Genomic DNA, 27,363 nt, shown 5'->3' on the forward strand with positions numbered 1-27,363 from the left:
ATTACCACAAAATAGAATACCAAATTTAATTAAATATTCAACAACAGGAAAAATGGATTTACCACCTTGCCGTTTTTGTACAAGGGATGGTATTTCGTTTTTTTTGGAAAAATAATTCTTTGGCTTACTTACTTACCTCTTCCTTTTCGAAGAGAAACAAAAAAAATTATCTCAAAAGCAGCAAGGAAGAAATATTATTTATACAACAAATACACATAGACACAACAATACCTATTTAGGTTTACCACAAATGGAAAAAATCTCAACATAAATCATGTTGCCACAACTCATTAATGAATCTCGTATTCTTGTACTTATTTTTCCATTTCGTTTTATGTCCTAAGAATCCGTTTTGTTTTTTATTTTGTCGTGTTCATTGTCGTCGTTGTTTTGTTTGTTAACAAGAATTCTACTACTACCATAAGACGCCATAATATAATATAATATTTTGTCTGTTTTTTTCATTTTTACCTTTCCACCAACAAACACTTCATTATTTGTTTGTCTGTTTTTCATTTTAACATTTTCTAACTTCAGTGCGAAACTCATTCTTAGTTTACTTATTATGGTCATTACTATGCGTTTTTTTTTTTTTTTATTTTGTTGGAATGAATTTTTTTTGTGTTAAACGCATAAATTTTTCTCAAATGTTTTCTTTTTGTGCCTCCTGTTTTCCTTCATTTGGTTATGGTTCTGTTTCTGCTAAACAAAGCGTATTTTAGAGCTTTTTTAAGGAAATGAATATTTTCCTGCAGACCCGTTCAACCAGGTGCTTAAGTGGGAATTAGAATATTCGTTGTGTGTTTTATAAAATAATGGGAATTGAGAACCGAAAAAAATGTTTATTTGACTCTTCTCATCGCTAAATTTGTACGTCCAAAAATAGCTTTTTTGGTGATGACAATTATTTACCAAGCAATTTTTTCTTTTTATACGGGAAGAAAACGGAGTCATAGTGACTGGCGCTGATTTAAAACGAAGTGTGAAGGCTTTAATTGTGATTCGTCTACTATTGTTGCGTTTTCGAATATCTCTGAAGGATTCAGGCAACCAATTCTTGTTATACCGCTATGAATTTATCTTCTTACGTTGTTCAAGCTCAACAGTTGGCACATAAACAGTTTTACCGAAGAGACTCGGATTCTTTGATAAAACTTCAAAAATAAAATTTTCACGACTATATCCCAGGTTTTCTTATAAATTTTGTTTGCCAAAAAATCGGAAAAAATGAAGATGACAATAATAGCAAAACTATTAGGCCAGGCTTTACTACGGCAAAAAAGCGCCTCATGGAAATATTGGTTTTAAACCTCATGTTTATTTGTTTCATACATTTTGCATGCGGTTAACAAATGTCCGACCGTGTGTCTGTCTGGCTGGTGCGCACGATAACTCTCGAAGGGAGTAACCGATGTCATCCAAACTTTGCACATCGTAATATTTCTTCCGAAGTAAGTTGAAGTTCGAATATGGGAAATTTCGGTCCACTCCTTCTGGTACCTCCCCCCATAACATTGTCAAATGTGCCAAACCAAACTTTGCATACAACTTTGAACATTTTACACAACGTATTATCTTTACCAAGCCTAGGTCATGTCGGATGATCCCAGAAGAAGTGGTCAAATGGGTCCCGACCACTTATTATGATACCTCCCAGACAAAGGGTCAACATTTTCGATATTTATAAAACCAACATCGGGCGAATGGATTGTCCAATTTGAACCAAACTTTGCACAACCTATTATTTTTACCAAGCATAGATCAAGCCTAGATACATTCCGAAGGTGGGACCCGTTGGCCCTTTTCTTCTGGTACCTCCCCAATAAGGTTCAATATTTTATAAACTTGTAAATTTAATTTGGGAGTAGAAAAATAAAAAAACATATACTTTATATAAAGTAAATAATATTATGTTAGGGAAAAAGAAATCCATTATTTTTATATGAATTATAGGACTTTATTTAACATGTTTCGGAATGTCCGATTTCAGCCAAATATGCACCGTTTTGGTGTATTATTTGTTGACATTTGAAAGGTATGTTCATAAAGTCTCTATCATAGAAGTCCTGCTCTCTATTTGCAAAAAACTCTAGTAGTTGATTTTCACTATCCTCCTTAGATACTAATACTAATTTTTTATCATTAAAGAAATCCAAAAAATATGATAATCGCTTAGTGTCAAGTCCGGACTGTAAAACTTCCCAACCAAGCTCCCGAAGTTTCTGGCGAGTCACTGCAGATGTGTGTGGTCTAACGTTGTCTTAGTGGAACACGACACCTCTGCTGTTGGTCAATTCTGGCCGTTTCTGCTCAATTGTAAATGGTTTAAAACAGTCCTGGGCGATGTTACGACTGCTAACATGCCTGTCAACTTCGATCAATTCTCCGATTTTATCGACATTTTCGACGACCGGCCTACCTGTGCGAGTTGCATCTTTAACATTAAAAATTCCTTAACGGAATCCACGAAACCACATAATTGGCTGTAACAGTATCGGAACCATAAACAGCATTCACAATTTTAGCCGATTGGCTTGCATTTTTGCCTTTGTCAAAGAAAAACTGTAAAATGTACCGAATTTCCTATTTATTCACTTCCATTTTTATCACCCTGTAACTCACAACTGAATGCACCAAACAAAACCAGCAAAAGATTTTTTTACTACGAAATGTCACCCTTCCAACGAGCATAAATCTGAAATTGTTTGATCTATACTTTCCGAGAAATCTATCAGTGCAGCCATCTGCCGTAAAAATAATAGATTTCTTTTTCACCAAACTAATATATTAGCACAACGTACACATCCGACTTATACACCAATGAAATTGACATCAATTTAGAAGTCAACCACGCAAAAACGTAGAAATTGGCAGAAAACTTTTCCGGTCTATGTCTAAATATTGATCGAATATTTAGTACAGGAGCAGCAGGACTTGTATGCAAAATTTCATGACGATTGGTCCATAAATGTGGCTTGTAAATTATTTTCAAATTATAATTAAGGGACCATATATCCACTTTAAACTTATAAAACTGAATTAATTTACAAATTCGACAATTGTGCAAAATTGCAACGGTTGGATGTGTCTGTAACAAATTATTAATTTACAGATTAGTTTCAAAGCGAACATTAAAAATAGTAACAATTCAGCTTATACAACTCAATAAGGTTATTCAGAACGTAAATAATTCAATACTACATATATATACATTCCATAATATGACAAATAAATTCGTCTGGTCTTTCTTACTTTGAAATCAAGCAATCTATTGAAATATATTAAAATAAATTACTGTTCCGTTGCATACATTTCATCAAACCATTTGCATGTTGCGCTTTTTTATAGTTATAGTTATATTTATTTTTTTAACTTAAAAACCTTTAGACAATTTTTATTTTCTTTTTCTACAATTTTAAATTAAATTTCAGTATTTTCTTTCTACCCTCTGTCTTCTACTTCGTATTTCCTTTATTTATGTGTCTTTCTCTAAATCTTCTCAAATGTCTTTTGTGGTTAAGGGAGAAGAAAACCTTAAATCGTGTAAATTGTCTTATTTTCTATATTTGTTTTCGTTGTCGTTTTTTTTTTTTCTTATAAAACCAACTCGTCAGGATACAAAACATGTACACAATGACATTACATTACAACAATTGTAAAATAAAAGAAAGTATATATTTAAGTGTACCCGGTGTTAGGTGACAACTACCACAACAAACAGTTACACACACACACAACATTACACACAAAGTTATAAGAAATAAAAATAAAATAAATTAGAGAAAAATCTTCAGTATAACAGGGACTTGCAGCGAGCGATGATAAATAATGAAAGTGTTAATTTAGAATTGTATACAAGCAGTACGTGCTTAATTTCCTTTCTGCCTTCCTTTCTTCAAATTTCCCCCAATATTCCACCATTACCCCTCCACCCTCTGAAAACTTTACACACACAAACACCCTTTGATTTTGAGATTTCTTGTGTTTTTCTTCTTCATCTTCAATATCATTTGTTTATTATTCATTTTTATGTTTACACTCGTTTTCTTATTGTTCTTTGTGTGTTTGTCGGTCGGTCTTTCGGTCGGTCAGTAAGGATTGCTTCTTAATTATTACTTATCTGTCTTCCCAGTGGTGTGAGTGTCCGCGTACGCTATATACATTGTTCATGATTTCAAGTGTCCTTTGTTTAGTTTGTCTGTCTGTCCGCGTGTCGGTCGTTCTGTGATTTATAGAATTTCTGTTATATTCTTTGTTTTCTCTTGTCTATTTGATAGTTTATATTGTGTTGTTATTATTATTGTTCTCTGTTTTAATGTACCATATATATATATATATATATATATATGCATAAATAAAATTCATTTAAGTTCGTTGCTAATTCATATATATATTTTTTTGTATAATTTATTTTACTATTTTAGTTTGAATTCAATATGAATTGGTATTATTGATTTATTGTTAAACTGGAAATTTTGTTAATTACCATTGATGTGTAATAAATAATTTTTGTCAATACGAAATGGTGAAGAATACTTTAAGGTTGTCATGGAGGTATAAAGGATTTTATATCAATGAAATTAAAAATCTATTAATACTATATACATTTAATTTATATCGCTTTTGACTAATAACGGAACATACACTTTTCTGCAACAAAAATGTGCCTCCAATCCGTTTCCGACTATTTGAAGTTGATTTACAAAAGGTCAATCCTTCATTGGATTTGGCTCAAGTCATTAAAATCTATAGACTGGCCGGACTTCAAACCATAAAACATATAAAAAAGCTTAGGAATACCATCGGGACTGTAAAAAATTAAAATATACAGTATTATCCATTTTGTGGTTTCAAAAGGCGGTATCTCAGCTTAAGAGTTTAAGGTAGTCCCATAACAAATTCTAATAATGTCTTGATGGCACATCGTACAGGTCGCATTTAAGATCCAATTTTGTTGAAAAATGGTATGGATATAACCCTCATATATATCTCCTACAATTTTATGTAAATGTGGCACCAAACTCCCAATATTTGTCCGATTGTGACAAGATATTGCATAGAGTACTGAATTAGGTCTGGATTGATTTATGCGAACTTTTGTTGGAATCGATTATGATTTAGATATAGCACCTATAGCCAAGGTTTGTCCGACTGAGACAACATTTTTTACAGTGTATTGGAATTGGAGCAGGTTGATGCATGTGAAGTTTCATTGAAATCCTGCTCTCTATTTACAAACAAAACCTGTAGTAGTCAATTTTCACAATCCTCCCTAGATACCAATTTTTTATCATTAAATAAATTTTTGCAATGCAAGGAAAATATGATGATCGCTTGGTATCAAGTCCGGACTGTATGGTGTATGCATTAAAACATAACAATTTTTTTATCATTAAATAAATTTGTTGGCCAATTCTTGCCGTTTCTGGTCAATTGTAAATGGTTTAAAACGGTTTTATGGTAGATTTTTAGCACCTGGGCGATGTTACGACTGCTGACAAGCCGGTCAATTTCGGCCTACCAGTACGAAGTGCATCTTTAACATCAAATATTCCTGAACGGAACCTACGAAATCAAAATTGAAGATAATTGGCTGTTACAATATCGGAACCATAAGCACCATTCAAAATTTTAGCCGCTTGGCTTGCATTTTCGCCTTTGACAAAGAAACACTGTAAAATGTACTGAATTTTTTCTTTGTTCACTTCCATTTGTAACACCCTGTAACTCCCAACTGAATGCACGAAACAAAAAACAACAAAATATTATTTTTTTACTTCGGAATGTCACACTTCCAAAGATCATAAATCTGAAATTGTTTGATCGATACTTTACGAGAAATCTCTCAGTACAGCCATCTGCCAAGAAAATAATGGATTTCTTTTTCTTCAACCTAATGTTTCCGAATGGTATGTGTATAAGTTGATATAAATTTCGTCAAATTCTATTTCAATGTGCCTCCAAAGATGCTATGTCTGTTCTATTTTAAGGATGTTGTACATATGAACCTCTCTTGTATATACCCAAAGTGGTGAATGGTATCTTACAGTCGGCGACTTGTGAACTTTCCTTACTGGTTGTTGTTGGTTTTGATAATAGTTAAGCGATCCATTGTCGTCAATGTCAGACTTTCAACTGAAAAAAAGGAATTGGTTTAAAAACATAGTGTGACAGTTGTCGAATTCCCGTGCATACTTTTGAAACCATCAAATGGATGAATGTATGAATAACACTACAAAATAGCAAAAAAATTGTTCAGGGGCTACAAAATTCTGTTTAGTTGGAAAAAAATACCTTTGGTTTTTCTGGGTCACTTCGAAAATTAATTTCTCTACATTTACCGTTATAAAATTAATTTTCGAAGTGAATAATTTTCGTGTCGCACAGTGTAATTAGTGCTGGAGCGCCTCCAGAAGAGGTTTTGTAGATAGAAAGACTTCTCAAAATTAAATGGGCATTAAAAATGTAGAAGGTATCTAATAGGATTGGATATTGATTTTTAAAATGACTGCTTTTAAAATCGTGAGGCATTTGAGACTTTACTCTTCTTTCAGTAATTCTAGATTTATCAGAATTAGAATTGATAATCTGAAATTATTTTATATTTAATTCAATTATAATCTAAACATTTAACATGTCACAAATTCTTCTTCTTAAATAAATATTACAACAACAAAAATATCCATAATTCACCATATCAACTTACCAAACAATCAATGGGAATTAACTTTCAATCAAATTGACTACAAAACTATCTTTGATATCAATTCCAAAGAGTTTTATATATTAACTCACATTGACAGATTTAAAGAATTTTTCACCAATTTTAACAAAATTTTGTACATTTTTCTGTACATTTCTTTAAATTTACATTGACATACTAATTGTTTCGTTTTATTTATTTATTGAACAAAGTATTATTTTTTCAATTATATTTACAAATATCTTTGTAAATTTATGTATGTATGGATTTTTTGTTTTTCGTTTCGTTTTTAACCACAAATAATACAAACAAAAATGTGTTCTATGTAACCCTTATCCATATATATCCAACAAAAGTCCTGTAGCAAAAAGCTACAACAAAACTAACAGCAATTTTCCCAATACAAAATAAAAATTACAACAACAAATTTCAATTATTTCAATTAAACAATATAACGAAATAAATAAAGCAAAAATTTATATATTGCTTTTATCGAGTCCAAATGTAGTACTTCATAAATCTACATATTTGTATATATGTAGAAAACCAAATATATGTACGACAAGATACAATACACACACATTGCATACAAACCTATATTACTTATTACCAAAACACACATAAATATGAAGAGCAATAATGAAACAGGACAACAACAACAACAGCAACAACATGTTTGATGTTTGTGATGTTTGTTTTTAGGTAAATAAAACAAAGCAAATTAAAAAATGAATATTTAATGACTACAAAACTTCAGAAACACTTGTACATTTAAACACATATACATATATTTACATATACACCACTGGTTTTTTTCACTGTACATACAGATATATATTTGTTTGAGGAAAACAAAGCATCGTCACACTACTACAACAACAGCGATACGAATAACAAAGCAAAGCTCTATAAGTGAGTGACTTTGTAGTGTGAGATCATACCGAGCACACAAATACACATACATAGGTTTTTTTACAAATGTTAATAATGCAAAATAATGATACCGGGGGAATATTATACATATATAACATGTTTTTTTTTTCTCTTTTTTTAAAAAAGTTTTTTTTTTTGTATAATAAATAAGGTTTACAATTACACCTACACCAAATTAAGGAGAACGTTAATACCTACTTATACTTAATTCTAGAAGTTTTTTTGTAATTTAAAAATAATAGTTTAGAGTATTATAAAATAAAAATTTAAAACAGGATGAAAAATAAAGTATATAAAAAATATTATTCCTATGTGACAAGACCCATGCGGAGAAGAAGAATCAATTGCAGTAAGGAAAATCATGTAAAAGAAAAAATAATAATTCTTGAAGAAAAAAATTATTATTTCTCTTCCAATTTTGAAACAAAATGGTACGACCTTTTAATGAAAATTTAATATGCATTATTTAAAAAACAACGAGTTGAAAATTGTGATTTGGCTTCGGAAAGAGCAAGTTTGAAAATCTAAGGCACCACTCACTTCTTTTTAGTAAATTAAAAGTGTGAGGTTTATAAGCAAAAATACAAGTATACTTCTTTCATAGAAATATTGAATTCTTAGTAAGCTTAGGGAAACACTCAGTTATGAGGTGAACACCTAGACAACTTATACCGAAAACTGTAGGCTTAATTTACAGTCACAAGTTTTATGGTTCGTAATTGTACAGAAAATAAGTTTGTTAAACAAATCTCGGTCCGAAAATTTTACTTTCTGAATGGCAGGGTGTATGGGAGTTGCCTTTGAAGAGCTAATATTTCTTGTTAGGGTACATACCATTTTGAGTTGTTTTAAAGATTTGAACAGCTCTTTCTATTTTTTCACAGGTGTTAGAACTGACAATAAAATTCTTCTACACTTGTTATGAGAGTGGTATAGAACTACAGCAGCTACCCCATACCCTTTTCATGCTTTAAAAACACAAGAGGATCTTCATCGACTACAAACAAGTTTAGTAATGTTTATAGCCGATACAGGGTCTGATCAAAATGATCTGACCACATTGACGACTGTATTGTTCCTTTTGAAGTAATCCTCTCAAATACAATATACTAAATCCAACATTTCTCCAATCCTTGAAATACTTTTGAAACGTTTCGATTTTTTTCTTATCTCCTTCTTCGTAGCAATGCGCTTTCTTTTCATTTGTGTCTTCAGTTTTGGAAGAGGAAAATGTCTGTCCTGATGGCCAAAACCTAACGCACAAGCATCGATGTGTGAGCTGGTGTATTATAATGGTGAAAAAATCACGATGGGGTTTTCCATGATGCTGGACGTTTTTGACAAATTGCTTCTCGAAAATGGGGAAAATTGTTTCTCCAAAGACGTCAGCCAACCAAATTGTGTTGTAACACTTAAAATTTACCATTCTACGCAATTTAAGTGGAACAGTTGCACGTGGACAGTTTTGCCGAAGTTTAGCTTGATTTAGCTTGTCTTCGAGGAGCCACACCGTTTATTGTTTTTATACTCTCCACTAATTCTATGAAGATTTAAACATGTCCGCCTGTCTGTTGTAATCACTGTAGCCTTTAAACGAGATAGCTCGGCAATATTTTGCATAGAGTTGCCATTTGTCTACAGGCAGTTCAAGTTCGGAGATGAGCTATATAGGTTCATTTTTAAACATAGTCCCCATATAAGTGTACCACACAATTTTCCATATTTTTCAGGTTTTAAACCGAATTCGCTGAAATTTGGTACATTGGGTCCCTATTGTACAAAATTTCTCCATTTAAAATAATAAATATAAGAGACCCCCCTTAATTTTTACTATTTTAGGGGTCGATATAAGTAATTTTTTCTCTACCATGCGTTGTCAACATTGGTCCATGTTTTGTTGCTTTGAAATTTCAGGGGGAAATCCCCATAAAAAATGGCTGAAAATTATTTCTGTGCATTACGGTTTTTAAAATCGCATGGTTGAATTTTCGGTATAGGTCCACTTTTTGGTATGTTCCCGATATTTTTATTTCAAGTATACCTGTGGATCCAAAGTACACAGGGTATCCAAAATTAGACCCAGCCGAACTTAACACCTTTTTAACAAGTTTTATTTCAGGCTCATACGAATTGGTGCATTACTCATCCCATATGACTATCTTATAAACCTGTTTAGGGCGATTGTCAAACTGTGCGTGTTCCAACGAAAACATACCTTTTACGGCCATGAACACCGGGCAATATCGAATGTATGCTAGTGGATGAGATTCCCTAGATGCGTATATCTTACAGTGTATCATATGATGAGCGTGCCATATCAGTTCTCGCACAGCGTCAATGTTCTGTGGCACAACGGGTTTTTTAGACCGCATTCGACATTGATCTTGATTAAACCCGGAAATTTATCGATGTACTCTTGTCGAATAGTGTTTGTCTAATTGATTTTCAAGTCTCCCTCGTACGACTACCCTCACTGGGATAGGGTCTTCTTAACACTTAGTTGAGTTAGTGTCATAATTTTATATAGAGGGTTTTTGATTGACTTAGGCGTTTCTTAAAAGTGAACATAGTTGTGTTGTATTCATCGAATGTCCACTATCAACTTATTCAGTAAACTCGACATTGCATTGTAGGGATAATATTCACTAGAAATTGGCAAAGATTTCCAGTCTTCTGTTTTATAAGTGAAAAGTCTCAATTGGCTGTCCTTCTGGATAAATATTTTTCTGTATAGGAGGCATTTTTTCGGATTTTTACATGTTCAACCCACCTCCAACCCCGAAAATACTGCCTCAATACCTTTCAATTTTTAAGACGTAGACATTAGTGTCGTGGTAAGTTCAATATGTCTTTATCTCAGAATACCTCTACAACCATAAAGTCTACTGGGTCTTACATTTGGTATTTTCGAGTTTGAAGTTGAGAGCTTCCAAGATCCTAAAATTTATAGAAACCTTCATTAGTTGTTATATGTTCTTCTGATCTGGGATCAATGATTTATACACCAAAGTCTTTCTAGACAGCATGGTGAACTATATGGTGACAAATTTGATTGATTCACTAGGTACACACCTCTAGTATCCCTATGAATTCCTCTCATATAATGGGTTTAATTTTCATTTTTTGTTTTTAATTGGAAGAAAAATTATATTTGTCTAAGCATTACTTAGCCCTCAGAGTTTTCAAATTGTAGTTTTAAATTCTTAAAATTTAATTTTCCTCACTGTTATGATTTTTTCCGTTATGTCACACCCAGGATCTGATATATTCGAAAGCGTGAGCATACGAAATCAACTATACGATGTTTATGCTCCATGAAAGATATGAAATTTAATATAATTATATTTCCTACACCATACACACTCGATTTCTTTTGAACCTGGCAAGCAAATTATCTTAGGTATTCCTCAAGAGTGACCTCACCAATAATTATTTACCTTTTTCCGAACTTTCAGAACTAATTTAGAAATATTATATGTTTTATATTTATTTATTTGTTTTTAATTCTTATTGTTATTGAAAACAACCCAAACCAAGTTAATGGAATTATAACAAAAACAAAAAACATAAGACATAAGCAAAGTGAATCTGAAATATTAATAACAACAACAATTTTTACAAAATCTTTTTCTTGGGTATTAAATTACAACATGAACGACGAACCCTCTAAAATCAAAAACAAATATATAACAAAAAAAAAACCCCGAAGGTGGACTATCAACAAGGCTTTGAAAGTATAACAACAACAGCTTCAGAAGTTACAACACCCCTAACAGAGACAACCACAGCAGCAGCGGCGGCAACAAAAATTAGTGAACAAAAAATCAACACAAACACAGAAATACCAGCAACAGCAGTGACAACAACAGTTCGTGGCAATAAACAAAACGAAGAAACATCTCTTAGTCTTAACACCTCTACAGTAACAACAACAACAACAGCAAATAATTGTTTAGATGGAAAACCCAAACGTAGTATTGCCAAGCTAAGTCTTAAGAAAATTCATGAAAACCCCGAGCAAGAAGAACAACAGTCACAACAACAATTTCAACATAAAATGCTAAACAAACGTAAACATCAAAGGCAACATCAATAAGTGACAACGAATAGAAAACAGTTTAAATGTTAGCGACAACAAGACGCAGAAGAAGACGAAAAAAATTCCGAATACAATAATAACAAGAAGACGAAGATGAATAATATCATATTCAATAACATCAATCGGAAATCAAATCAAATTATGTGATCATTAAGCGATAAGCAATACTACAACAACAACACAACAAATCAAATAAGTCCTTTAATATCAAACATTTAATAATTTGTCTCATAAGGATAGAAGACAATTAAAAAAAGGATAGAGCTATAACCTCAAAGTAACAGTAATCAAACCCTTCCTCTTCCCCAGCTATATAAACAAAAAATAATAATAACTGAAATAGAAAACAGGGAATAACAGAGTGAGATATTTACTATCAACAACAACAACAAAATATATTGAAGAAGAACAACAACAACAAAGAGCCCACAAGCTGAGGGATTTATATAACCGTACACAAAGCAAGTGGCCATTAAACAAAATTGTTCTTTAAGCGTTTTAATAAAAAACGCCAAAGCAAAACTGGAAGCAACAACACCAAAATAGAAGAAATAAAAAAGGCAAAAATATAAAAAAAAATCTACTTTACTTTTATAAATATTTATGTACAAAGGAATAGGAAAAAAGTAAACGTAGTCTAAGAGATATAAAACTAAAATAAAATAAAAACCAGTATTTTGTTGCATATACACACCAGTACATATAAATATCTGAAATACGAAAAATAAATCAAAATCATACTACTGTACATATTAAAAATTAACAAACGAACGCATTAAAAGCAACTTCTGTATTATATCTGGACAAAACAAAAAAAGCGAGAACAACAACAATTCTTCAAGTAACTATAAAAATAAACGAGAAACTACAAAAAGAAAACGCAACTAAACTCCAGCAAGCAAACTCCAAAAAATAAAAGCAACAAAATTCATCAAACTATATATACACACCTACATATATATATTTAAACAAAGAAACAAATCAGTAATAAGAGAGATAAAAAAGAGAATTATATATACATACCTATATATATACACACACAGAGAAGATATAATATAATAAAAAAAGAAATTCAGTCAGCCGTGCCTTTTTACAAAATTTTATCGTGCTTTTTGTATATTTTGTAAATCATCATCAAAAACAAAAGAAAAACCATCAACAACGTCTACCAAGAACAGCAAAATCGACCACATTCTAGTTGTTGTCATCACTGTCATCGTTGCCATCAGCATCATCGTCATCATACTGCGTTTAAAGCAATAACAACCGCAACCAAAACCCCGTATTAAGCCTAAGCAACTCCGCCAACAAATAACAACAACAATCCGACGCAAAACAATACCCTCCCGGAAATTTATTAAACTGCAAAGTGGTTTCTCTCTACTCTACCTACAACTCGATACTTTTATTCTCTCATCAAATCTCCATCTTTATCTCTGTCAGCCCCCACTCCGCCAGACTGTGTTCGTGTGTGTGCATTCCGAAAACGGCCACACTAGAAAAAACACACACACAGCCAAAAACACAAAAATTTTTCGTACGCATATTAGAAGAAAATGGTAATTAATTGCAAAAACTTTTCTTTCTACTTCATGTAGTTTCGTCTTTAGTGTGTCATTTATTTAAGTTTTTCGTTCTTCTTTTTTCACATTCATATTTGTAATTTTTTTTTTGTTTTCTTTTTATTATTAATATATAATTAAACTTCACTCATTCACTCGATCTTTTTCGAAACTTTTGTCTACAATTTTTCGCCCTCTCTCTCTACATTTCTTCTATTTATCGATCCACATACATACGTATATATAATATCTATTTGTTCATATGTCTGTCGTCTTAGTAATTATAAACACACCAAAAATTAGTTACAACAAAAAACTACACATTTTATTTGTATTTCTTTATTTATTGATTTATTTGGAATGAAAATAATTTTGAAATTGAATATTGATTTTAGTTTTAAGAAATTGGCAAATTGTAGTTATAACAATAATTATTTTTTCCCCAACAAAATTAGGTTTTAGAGAAATGTTAGGTAAAAGTGGAAAAAATGCTAAACACTGTTTAAAATATTAAACGAGTTTCAGTACATAATTATTATTTTATAATATTAAACCAGACATCAAAGGGATGCTGTTCTCCTTACCTTTTATTCTAAGAAATTAAATAATTTATTAATAACTTATTTTGTGTAGCAATATTAAAATTCAAGAAAATCTTGATAGTAAATGAGTTACAGAATTGAATATTGAAAGCTTTCTGCGGTCCATACGACGGATTAGCAATTTGTTTTTAATGAAATTTAAATATATATTACTTATACGCCTATGTATGGGGGAGTACATGGGGAATTGCTTCCATAAGTTTATAAATTTAAAATGATGTTTCTACGGAATGATGTGGAGGTGTAAAATTTCTTGTGGATATAGAAGCCCTTGGCTAGTGTGTTATGTGCTCAGAGGGGCTAATTCATCATAGGTCATCGTTTGCAGGTTATTTCTGAGATGACATGTGAATGACTGAAGACATATCGAAAAACATATCATATTTTTATATCGAAAATTTCTTCCATATTTCATTGAAAATATGGACTTGTCTCTCTGTAAGAAGTGTTTTATGAACAATCAAATATTTTACAAAAATCTACCTCAAAATATTTTATATATATATTTGTCAAATAATTCCTCATAAAGTTGTTTAACCGGTAATGATGTTTTATTGGCGTAATACTCAAAGTCCTCAGATTTGATATACGTAACGTTTTTTCCCTTTCTACCTGAAATGGACTTCTTTCTAAAAAATAGTTTCCTGATTCAAAATATATTATAGCTCAATATATGAGTGGCAGTAACTAAATATAAAATTGTTCACTCTCTTAGAACACGAAATGCTAAATAGGGACCATTCTTTACCTAGGAACCACCTCTAAAGATTTACATGTTTTTGTCATGTGATTAATTAATTGTACCTAACTCGGATGGATAATGCGGTCTGTGCAAAGAATAAAGAAATTTAAGCCACTTTTCTTGTCTCCTAGATCCATTATAATAATTTAAGGGCAAAGAACTTCAGATGACGATTCAAGTTGTATATATACCCTTCTTCAAACCCAATTTAAACCAATTAAAAGTCTACGAACCCTGATTTCTCGGGGTGAATATTGACGACATAACGAAAATCTTGGCTGAATCGACCCTCCGAATATTGACCGATCATTAGCAAAATATCCATTTTAATAAATTATTCCCGTGTATTGTATTGGGATGTTCGGCCTATAATTGTGGTTATGTGAACACCACATAACACCCGATCTTTACTGAAAATAATAAGCGTCGTCATTGACCATAACCGGATCTACATACAAAATTTCCTAGCCATCTGCGCGACATTTCCTCCCTCTAGTGTGGTAATTGTAATACTAAATAATTCCGAATCGGTAGATGCAAACACCAACACGCCCCTCCCCCCTAACCACACCTCTTGGATATACTACCAACTTCTGGAGTCTGCGTCCTTCAAGAATGAATATTATATATGCACCATAGAATATAAATTTTGTAATTTTTCACACAAAAGTCTGGGTCCATGGATGCCAAGTCAAGGCTCTGTGAGGAATTACCGATCCCTTCCAGCTTTTGGCCGATCAATATCCGACGGTTTGACCCAAATGATAATTGTGCACAATGAGTCGAATTCTCATGTTTTCGAATTTCTTCACAGATTTCAGGCACAGGTGTACAACTCTAAGATGAGTGGTACACCTGTGCCTGAAATCTGTGGTTTGTCAAAGAAAAAATCGACTATTTGCATCCAAGTACTTCCTCCACGAACAACTTTCGTTGGATGACCCATAAATTCCACCATAAATCAATATCCGACGGTTTGACCCAAATGATAATTGTGCACAATGAGTCGAATTCTCATGTTTTCGAATTTCTTCACAGATTTCAGGCACAGGTGTACAACTCTAAGATGAGTGGTACACCTGTGCCTGAAATCTGTGTTTTGTCAAAGAAAAAATCGACTATTTGCATCCAAGTACTTCCTCCACGAACAACTTTCGTTGGATGACCCATAAATTCCACGTTTTGGTCGGCCATTCTATGCAAATTTGTCAGAGCTCCCTTTGTCATGGTGCACAACGGATGACGAATCAAGACTGCGTGGGATATTACCGATCCTTTCCAGTTTTTGGCCAGTTTGTTCGTTTTTCGATATTTTTCCAGATTCAGGCTTTTTAGTGGACCAGTCAAATAATGAACTGTTTTGTCAAATAACACTCGACTACTTCCACCACCAACAACTTCCTTTGTTCCTTGTTTCTTATTCGAATTTCTCCGAAAATATTAGGCAATCAAATTGTTTTGTATCACTTAGAATTGACCGCTCTACATTTCCTAAGCGGAACGGTCGAAAAATTTTACCAAAGAAGCAGGCGGATCTTTCCTTCGAAGTCGCCCATCACAAACAACCATCGTCGGATTTGGCACGTCTTCGAAAAATCTCACGGTAAAACGTTGTTTTGGTTCGGGATCATACAGATTGACTCATATTTGGGAATCCAACAAGTAGAGATGGGCAGGATTCCTGCCACATGGGGACCCTTGGTCTCAATGCTGTGTGACACAACGTCTGTTCTTTGGCAAATTAATTTTTATCTTACTGTATACAACACATTGTCGAGGGCCAAATCACAATGGATGTTGCTTTCTGATTTACCCATTTCCGTTTATGTTTAAATCGGGGTTGTGCTCTCGATGTCTACGATAGAGTTTTGAAATTTTGCACATTCATTGTTACGACTTCTACAATGTTTGGAATATCGGTCCACTTCTTCGTATTGCCGATATTTCACGGTAACACAAATTTTCTGTATTTTGAGGATATTAGACACATTTTCGATTCTAATTGATTAAAAATCTTCCTACTTCTTCATACACGTTTTCAACCAAATTGACCGTAAGGTGATATTTTGAGCACTGAGGTGGTAAGTCTTCCCCTAAAAGTATAAATATCGGTCGATCTTAATATTCAGCCCTCTCATAAAATTCCCGATCGATTTTAGGTATTTTGTCGTTTATTTTTATTTAAACTATGTTAATTTTATTTGAAATATAATGGGATCGGAATGATTGTAGGTAGATAGTAAACCTAATACGTATATGGCAATATTTGAAATAGAAATAAAATTAAAGCTTACATTTTGAAGACAAAAGCCTGGCATTATCTGGATATCATTTTAAACGCCTATATCGGGAAATATATATTTTATTAAGACATCGTTTTTTAATACGAAAAATAAAAATTTGATTCAATTATTTATTTTTTTTAATTTCCTAACCAGTGTTTAGCATTTTTTACAAAAAATAAATCATATCACATTCTCTATTTCAAATGTCTTTACCCAAATCCAATATATAGAAAAAATGTCAACTTTTCATTTCATATTCCATTCTATTCTTCATTTTCTTATATTTTTTATCAGTCTATATGTTCACACCAGCAACAATACATGTTTTCATTTAATGAAACTAGATTTCTTTGTTTTTTATTCAAAATAACAAACAACAGCACCTACTGTGGGGATGCAAATAATGATCTTCTTTTGAAAACGAAAGAATGAAAGAAATATTCGTGCAAAAAAGAATGCAACACGAAAGCAACGAAACGAAAATCGATATTTTATTAAAACACTCAGAAAAATATAACTGAATGACCGAAAATTCGCCACAATACAAAAAACGTTCGCTTCGCCTTTATAAAGAAAATTAAAAAAAAACTATATAATTTAAATATATAACACTAATATGCAATATAATAATATATATAAATATTTCTCTTTATATATAACCATAAAAAATGAATGAATAAATAAAGTAGTAAAACAATGATAACCAATCGAAAACAAAAGAAAATTTCATTTGCTCGGATGCTGCTTACAAAACAAAAAACTATATATATATATATATATATATATAGTAGTCTCTATATAAATAAAGAATGAAATGAAAAAAAGAAAAGCAATAAACAAAATATGCTGTCTTGAAAATAAAGAAAAAATATTGAAAATGAAAATCCATTGAAATCATTTTAACATATAACTATGTCACTATATATACAATAAGTTTTACACAATTCTTATGTCAAAAAATATAGTAAGGGTTTAGTAATCTCTTTTTTCGCTCTCTCTCTTTTTGAAAAGGGGATTTCTGAAAGAAAACATTTGTTCTTGGGATTTCCTGTTCTGTTTTATCTTCTGGAATATTTCTACAAATGTTTATTATGTAATTGTTTCGTCTTTTTGTTTACATATATATAATACCTCAAATACCTAAAAGGATTCTAAAAATATAAAATAATGGGCAAGAGAACACCCACAGCACCATTTCTTACATCATCCCTTTTTTCTCTCCCTCCCGCTGAAGTAAAAGCAAATCAACTGCAAATGAAACAAGTAAAAAAAAAAGAAAATACCAAACGAAAAACAATCAATAACGATGACTATTTTTTTGTTATTTTTGTACTAAATCGAAAATTAAATTTATTTGATATTAAAAAAAAAACATTCGTAAATATAATATATAAAAACCATATAATCAACATAAGATAATAGCTCTATTGCCGCGTATATGTATGTCTGTTTTTAATTTTTGATATTTCCCCAAATCAACAAAAAAGCAATAACAAAAACCAAAAACTATTAATTGAACATTTGAATAACACAAAAATGCATCCTAAAATCCAGCTCTAAAGCCAGGATCTATAACCAACCGGAAAGAACAAAAACAAGCCAAAAATATTACAACTAACCAAACAACCTACCTAGCAAAACAGTCAACCAGCTGGCCAACCAGGCAGCCAGCTAGCCAGCCACCTCTAGCTAGCCAATTACACACAAAATGCAAACAATTTGCAAATTTGAATTTTTTTGCACAAATTATTATTGTACTGATATTAAGCATAATCTAATAACTCGATATATATTTATGCTGTACTAACTACAGGATACTCAATGTGGTACTACAGCTACTACTTGGGTATTACTATCAAATACATATATTTATATATGAATATATACACATGCAACAAATACCAAAACAAAAACACACATGGACAGGCTATTCCATAAGATAAATACTGCAATTAAAAATATATATGATTTTTAAAAACAACATTATACACAAAAAAACATACCTACCCACTACATATCTAACATACATATCAATTATTTTTTGTTCGTGCGTGTGTGTGTCATCTATAATTGTATGTAAAATTGTGCATACATCTATATATACATATTTAACCAGCAAAAAAGCCATTTTATCAAACATACATATTAACATATTTATCTAAATTAATATCAATATACATATACAAAAAAATATATATGTATATCATACTTAACTACTATCCAAAAAACAGTCGAATTTTAGTAACTGTATTTGTGCACGTAATAATTGCAGTAACGTATCTATCGTACAGCAGCAACAACAAACAAAATTTTTGAAGCAAAAATTATTCGTTTATGTTTTAATTATGTTGTATCCATTTTTGTGTTCCCAGTAATTTTTTTTTAAACGACAATTTTTTGAAAAAAAATATATTATAAATTATTTGTTGATTAATTTTTTTCCATGTGTAGTTAATAAATTTAAATATGAATATATTTTATAATTTGTAATTGGTTTCTTTTAATTACTATATTTAATTCATTTGAAATTATTTTTTTTTCGTTTGTTTTTCATTTTCATTATCCAACTAAATTATGTGTGCATGTTTGCTATATGTGAGTATTTGTAAATTTGAAATATGATAAATTAACATCGATATTATTACGTTCATATTCAAGGAATAAATATGATTGTATATAAAAAAGGATATTTATATAATGTGATGTCAAAATTGGGATTTTTATGTGTACTTTTCGGAGCTAAGATACTGCCAGTATCAATTCAATTTAAAAAAAACTGTAATGGATGTTTGACGTTTTCCTGATCGACAGATCTATCGATGCAATCTATACAAATAAAAGATTGACTCACTTAACGATTCATTAACGCCCAGACGAAACGGCTGAAGCTAGAATCTTGAAATTTATCGGATCACAAAGGTGTCAGATAAGGCTGTGTTTTTGGAAAGTCGTACTAGAACGGTACGAAAAGTACTAAAAAGAACTGTCAATATCTTACAATTTGTATTTTGCGAACCGGTGGAGCTAGAACTCTGCAATTCGGCTTTGTTGAACATTCGAACTATAAGTATCCGAAAAATACTAAAATGTACTAAATTAGTTACAATTACGTAGCATGTGAACGAAAAGACTAAAAACTAAACGTACTAAATTTGGTACAATTTGTATTTGGAGGTATGGATGGAACTGGAATCCAGAAATTTGAAATTAATGTTATCGTCGGAGTGTAGGATTGGGATTTGTAGGTAGTTTTGGATATTTGTATTTATGAGTACCACAATGTACTATATTCGATACAGTTTGGATTTAGATGAACCGATAGAGCAGGAATACTGAAATTTGGAAATAGGATTATTATTGGAGTGTCGAATTGGGGATATGGATGTAGTTTTGGAAATTTGTACATATGGGTACTAAATTTGATACAATTTGAATTAAGAGCTGAAATAGTAAAAATTATTAATTAAGATTACCGTTGGAGTGTAGAATTGAGGTACATGGGTAGTATTATGAATTCGTACATATACGTACTAAATGGTACTAAATTTAGTACATTTGAATTTTTGGGAGAAGCGACAGAGTTAGAATCGTGAAGTTTGGAGTTAAGATGCCTGTTGGCGTGTAGGATTGGGATATATAGGTAGTTTTGAAAATTTGTACTTGAGTGTACGAAAAGTACTAAATTTTATACAATTTGGATTTAGGTGAACCGATAGAGCTGAAATACTAAATATTTGGAATTAATATTACTGTTGGAGTGTAGAATTGAGGTATGTAAATAGTTTTGGAAATTCTTACTTATACGTACTGAGTGGTACTAAATGTGGTACAATTTGGATTTAGGAAAATACGATAGGTCTGGAGTCCTAAAATTTGCGGAATATCATGTTTACTGGATTGTATGATGTAGGTAGAAATGTAAATTTGTAACTATTTGTACAAAGTGGTACAAAATTTGATACAATTTGGATTTAGGTGATCAGATAGAGCTGAAATCCTGAAATTTTGAATTAAAATTTCTGTTGAAGTGTAGGATTATGGCATGGGTGCAGTTTAGGAAATTTGCACTTATGGGTACTAAATAGTACTAAATTAGATACAATTTGAATTTAGGTGAACCGATAGAGCTAGAATCCTGAAATTATGTAATAAAAAATAATATCAATTTGTACTTATGTGTAGTAAATGGTACTACATTTTATACAATTTGGATTTAGGTGAACAAATAGAGCTGCAATCATGAAATTTGAAGTTAAGATTGGGGTATGTAGGAAGTTTTGGAAATACGTACTTATGATTGTTAAGGTAGGAATTTTTGGAAATAAGTATTACAAGTTTTTTTAAGGGGTAATAAATGGTACAAAATTTAGTATAGAGCTGGATTTCTGTTGCCGTCGGAATTGGCGTTTAATTTTGAGGTATGGAGGTAGTTTTGGAAATAGGTAATATAAGAGCGAATATGTACTAAATGGTACTACAATTTTAATAATGGTCGGTATTGTTTTTTTAAATAATTCCCACATTCGCTATCAAAGTAGCGAAGCCTTGGAATAAATTACTATTACGCATTGGTATTGAAAATGGGACTTGTCTGTAATTTGGCTCTAATTTGATATTTTTAAGTTTTCCTTGTTTATTGTATATCTAATCTTCCTAACAAAAACTAAAAATAATGATTGATCTTTGGGCATAGTTTGCGCCAAAAATATCCCTATACAATTTCAAGTGAACATCTCAACAACTCTTGAAGATATAGCCGATTTATTGCGTTAGCATCAAGTGAAAGCAAGGGTGATTCTAAAACATGAAACGCGTTTTTATTGAAACAGTGTTTTAACAATTGACGGGTATGATAACTAATTTTAATACGTTATTCTGAACTTCGGAAATAGAATCAGTGAAGATCTTTTCTATCTTCCCGCTTGGCTTTTGGCCGAAATTTTTCCAAAAAAAAGAAAAATAATAATTTTCCTAAATCCACAATTTTGCTAATCTTCGAACATTCATGTCAGAGTCATATACGTAGTCTTTCTAATTGCGTTTGAATTTTGAGATTGGGATGTACCAGTGATCGGCAATCATGTCAGGCGTCGAGAATAAGGACTTTTTTTAATTAGCAAAAACAACAACAACAACTCATTTGCCAGCCCGTTTAATCTCGTCGAAACTTGAAATAGAGAATGGGTCGGGTCCCCTTGATTTAGGAGCGTCAATTTCCGCATCGTCGATCAAGTAATCAATAGAACTCTTAGTGATCCTTCTCCGACGCACAGAAGGGAAATGTATATTAAATATTGATAGTAACTCGTAAAAATCAAATTTTTTGTCCGAATTATATAATTCACCATTCACCATATTTTTGGTCCCAACTAACTCTATAGAAACTTGTGCACATTGGCCCATATTTGACTGCAGCTTTTGATACAAGTATAAAACACTATCCTAAAACCAAACCAAAAGACTCAAGTTATTGTTAACCTTAAGAATGATGTTCTTAATCATTTAAATTTAAAAAAAAAAAAAATTGTATTTCCATCACTTTAAATTATATCTTCAGGAATTTCAATTTTGTATCAAATAAATGGGACTATTTGAACACATCAACATTGAAGTAGGGTAAACCCGATATTTGCAGAAATATTTTGTATATGAGCAATTCAACTATTGAAAATTCTATTTTATTTTCATCTACAATTAAAAACTGTTAAGAATTTGTAATTTTTTTTTTTTTTTTGATTTGTAATTGAAATTGTTTAAAATTAAATTTTATTTATACAAAAACGTATATTCTGAATACAATACGAATGATAAATTCATTCATGAATTTTTGTGTGAGTGTATTTTTGTCCGTTATTTATTTTTGAATTATCTAATTATCTGCATCATCGACTAACCACGCCATAACAAAACAATCAAAACCCCCATCACAGGTACGTATATATTTATGCATCGTATGTGTTTAATCGTCTTTATACAACAGTACAAGCTACAATATTTTATATACATACAACAATATATTAATCGAATTATTTTAACCAGCCAACCAAACTGCAAAATCTATCAAAATTATTAATATAAAAAAATTAAAAAAAATACATAAAAAATCTAAAACAAAACAAAAAAAAATTATCATAAGATAACAAGAAGTAGTTGTCGTTGTTGATGTTGTTTAATAAATGTGCAATAATCCTTTTTTTGTCATAAATACAAAACTCTATTAAACTCCAGTACCTTACTTACATATATCTATGTATATCGATATCAGTAAATTTAACCGAAACAAAAAAAATAATCCCGAACTGAAACTGAAAGCAACAGCTAAACAGAAAACCAAAGCCTTATTATCATCAAATAAAAAACAGTATTGGTTATTCAAAAAGTGTTGTGTAAACTTTTTGTATACAAAAGAAGATGTATTTTTATGTTTGTTTTTTGAAAACCTTTGCAAAAAACAATAAAATATTTGCAAATTTAATTTGAGGATTTTTTTTTATTTCTAAAATCTTTAACCAAAAAAAAATGAAACTGAATTTAAAACGGACAGCATATATGTTGGCAATCGAGCAACTGATTTTTTATCAAAACCAAAAAAAGTATTAAAGAAACTATAACCAAAAATTATGAAGCGGAAAAATTTTGTAAATTTTTTTAACGTATACAAAATTTTCTTTCCGATTGAAATTTCGATAATTTTTAAAATAAACCCAAAATAACCTAGACAATGCTCTATTAAAAAGTAATGCAATTAAAACCACAAAAACAAATAATACCGTACCCTAGAAACAAATTAATTTAAAACTAAACAAAAGTATACTTTTGTTTTAAACTATATATATATATACAACTTTTTTGTTTGTGTTTAATAACAAAATTAAAAAAATACAAATACACTTATGTTTAGTTAATTTTTTATTTATAATTTCAAACGCTATATACTACTAACCCAGCAGCAATTTTACGTAAAACTTACTAACTACTATATATCTCAATATACAAAATACAATACTATACTAACCAAGTAATTAAAAACAAATACACGTTTTATACATATACCAAAAATATATTTTTAAAACCCACTCCTTTAACTAACAAAATATATACTCAACTCAATTTTAAATCCCCCCAATATACTATACTCAACAGCAAATTAATTTAGCAAAAATTAAAATTAAAACACAAAAACCACAATTTTGAATTTTAACCACAACTTGAATACACCTACACAAAAAAGCAAAAACAAATACAACAACACAGATTGCCAACAATGAATGTTTGAACTTTTGTTTTGAATTTTTAATTTCTTTCCTCAAGGAAACTCACAAAAAGAAACCTACTCAGGATATGCCTAGACGACACCCTACTACACCTATACACATATATAAAATATATACACAATTTATAACTGTGAAAGTCTACTATTATATATTACTATATATAAATATTTGATATATAAATAAATTGCTATACAAATAATCGTCTATATATATTCAACTTTTTGATTTTGTTGCTCAAATATACTAACACTAATCTATGTACATGTTGCGTCTCAGTGTCTATGTGCGTGTTTACATAAAACGATAACTTCTTGTGTTCAGATTATGTTATACTGTGATGGTATGTCAATGTTTATCTACCCCCCCTCCTACACTTAATTCCTCAATTAAAAGGCTACAAAACATATATGTGTGTGTCTATCTGTGTAAATGTGTGTATTTGTTTTTTCAAAGCTATAGCAATTTATTAAAATCTATTAACTATTACAAATCACTTTCCCATACAGGCACACAAAACACAGTTAGGCACACACACACTCACACTATTAGCCTTAACAAAAAAACTCTTGAAGTATATAATAATACTAATAAAATTATGAAAACTTAATAATGCTACCAATTATAATAATACTAGTGATGCTACACAAACATATACATACATACATACTCTAATATATATTAATATATAAATGCTATTAACCAAAATACTATTTACTACTACTAATAATAATTAAATGTTGTGATTTATAGCAAGTGTATGTGCACTTTATGGCAATGTTATATACCCAAACAAAAAAAAAAGAAACTCTATACCCCCTTACCCCTCTTAACTGATATTCTATACTATTTACTTCTTGTAATTATGATTGGCTTTTTTATATACAAGTTGCTAAACAATGTGTGTGTTTTTATTTCAAATATTTTTTTTTTTTTTTTTTTTTTTCAAACACTTGTTACAGATATACACTAAACTGTTTATAAATAAGTATATAGGAGATTAGGTTGTAACAACTGAATCTAGTGTAATATTTCCATGTGAAGAAAAGTGCGAGTCCAATATATTGACATCGGTAACAAAAATATAAGATATTGCTTTTTAAAATGTTCTGAATTTGAACATATTTTAAAAATATAATGGAGAATTATTTTTTGAATAATAACAAAAGGGGTTCAGTATTTGTATTAACGAACTAACTCCATACATGATACCTACACAAAACGCCCTGATTTAAATTCATTGAATATGATTTGAATTAAATGAGAGGGCCGAATGATATATTATCATTTAATGTAAAAATTAAAATTATCTTTACAATATTTGTAATATCGAACAAACTCCATACATGATACCTACAAAACGTGATGATTTTTGCACTCATTGAATATTACTTGAATTAAATGTGAGGGTTGCTATTTATACATGTGAGGCCAAGTCATTTAAATTATTATCCACAGCAGATTTGCGCTCCAACTGAAAAACCTTCAAGTTCCACCGAAGATTTCCGAATTCATTTTAGATATACTACTGTCAAGAGGGTTTCTTGTAGATGTTCTAACTGAATTTCCAGTAATTTGGTATTTCAGATACAAACTTTTATGATGCATAAATAATATTTCGTTATATATGTATAATATTCGGACGATGGGCAGACTTAAAACATGCCATTCTTCCATTATCATACGAAAATTTAACCAGTGAGCGGAGCAGTATAGTCGGACGGGGCCGACCATTCTATATTCTGAGCATGGACAATATTTTTTGATATATGCACCCTCTCAACCGACTAGAGGTGAACAAATATTACTAATAATCAGTACAGCCCTTCTAATTATTTGTCCAGATTCCCTTCACCGTGTTTTGTATTGTGATGTTCGGCTTCGACTCAAAAAAAAAACAAATTAAGTTTTCGGTCCACTTCAACTCTATATTAATATCTGATCATCACCCGAAAATTATAGGCTCTAGTGTGGTAATTGTTTACAAAATAATATATGAATACGTATGTACCTGTAAATATTTAAGTGTAACTCCCACATCTGAGTACATACGACAATATAATTGGCATCAGTTTAAAGGTCAATTGGCATCAATATACTATCAACTTCTCAGGTCTATATCCTTAAGGGATCGAATACAAATTTTGTAATTTTTCACATAAATGTAAGGGTCTATTTGACCTGCTAAATATTGACCGATTTTTATCAAAACATTCATGCTTATTCTTTGGCCCCATCCCCTTCTCCATGTAAAAATTTTTATTGCGGCCTCTGTAGCGACCAGGAAATCAGACAAAAAAATTGTTAGTCAATTTCATTCCCTAAATATCAACCGACCTTTACCAAAAACAATAATGGTCTTCATTGGCCAGAACACATCCTACATGCAAAATTTGGGAAAATTGGTCTAGATTTGATCACAGCTTCCGCATTTATTATCATCTAATATCAAATAACTAACGCTATATACGAGCGATCAATTGATACAGACATCCAACGTTATCCTACAACCAAAACTGTATATTTCAAGGGGAATCTTACTGATATTAACATAAAAGCTCTGAGCGACGGTTCCAACTAAGTGTAATGTTCTTACCAATCTAAACTTTCAAACCTACATAAAATACAACATCTGGGCGATCAGGTTGTGTATCATACTTGCTGGAACCTTTGTCTATATATTAGGTTGGGGAAAAATAAAAAATAATAATTTTTTTCGGCAGATGGCTGTACTGATAGATGTCTTGTAAAGTATCGGTCAAGCAATTTCAGATTTATGCTCGTTGGAAAGGTGACATTGCGCAGTAAAAAGATATTTTGCCGTTTTTTGTTTGGTGCATTCAGTTGTGAGTTACAGAGTGTTAAAAATGGAAGTGAACAAAGAGAAAATTTGGTACATTTTACATTTTTTTCTCAAACGTACAACGACGAAAATTGTTTCAAAATTAATTGTTGAACATCGTCAATGACGATCCAAATTACCTCAAAAGAACCATAACTGATCAAGCCTTATGGGTGTATGACTATGCCATTTAAACCAAAGTCCAATCATCCCAATAGAAAAGTCCAGACGAGCCAAGCCGAAAAAAAAACTCATCACTTTCGGTTAAATGTGATGATTTCGCATCATGAATTCTTGCCACAAGGTTGCACGCTCAATCAAGAA

The 27,363-nt window shown here is 30.9% G+C and overlaps 1 protein-coding gene across 1 annotated transcript in view; it reads left to right on the plus strand.

Annotated features, from left to right (window-relative positions):
* The first annotated feature begins 13,242 nt into the window (after positions 1–13,242).
* The window catches only part of LOC133324405 (innexin shaking-B), a 103,828-nt gene continuing 89,707 nt past the window's right edge, over positions 13,243–27,363 (plus strand). The window contains exon 1 of the mRNA XM_061533246.1: positions 13,243–13,294. Coding sequence (XP_061389230.1) covers positions 13,292–13,294 — 3 coding nt within the window. The 5' untranslated portion in view covers positions 13,243–13,291. The remainder of the gene's footprint in view (positions 13,295–27,363) is intronic.

Source organism: Musca vetustissima, unplaced genomic scaffold (assembly GCF_032173495.1).
Source record: "Musca vetustissima isolate MV318-11 ecotype Yass unplaced genomic scaffold, APGP_CSIRO_Mvet_v1 utg12161, whole genome shotgun sequence".
In the NCBI taxonomy this organism is placed as follows: domain Eukaryota; kingdom Metazoa; phylum Arthropoda; class Insecta; order Diptera; family Muscidae; genus Musca; species Musca vetustissima.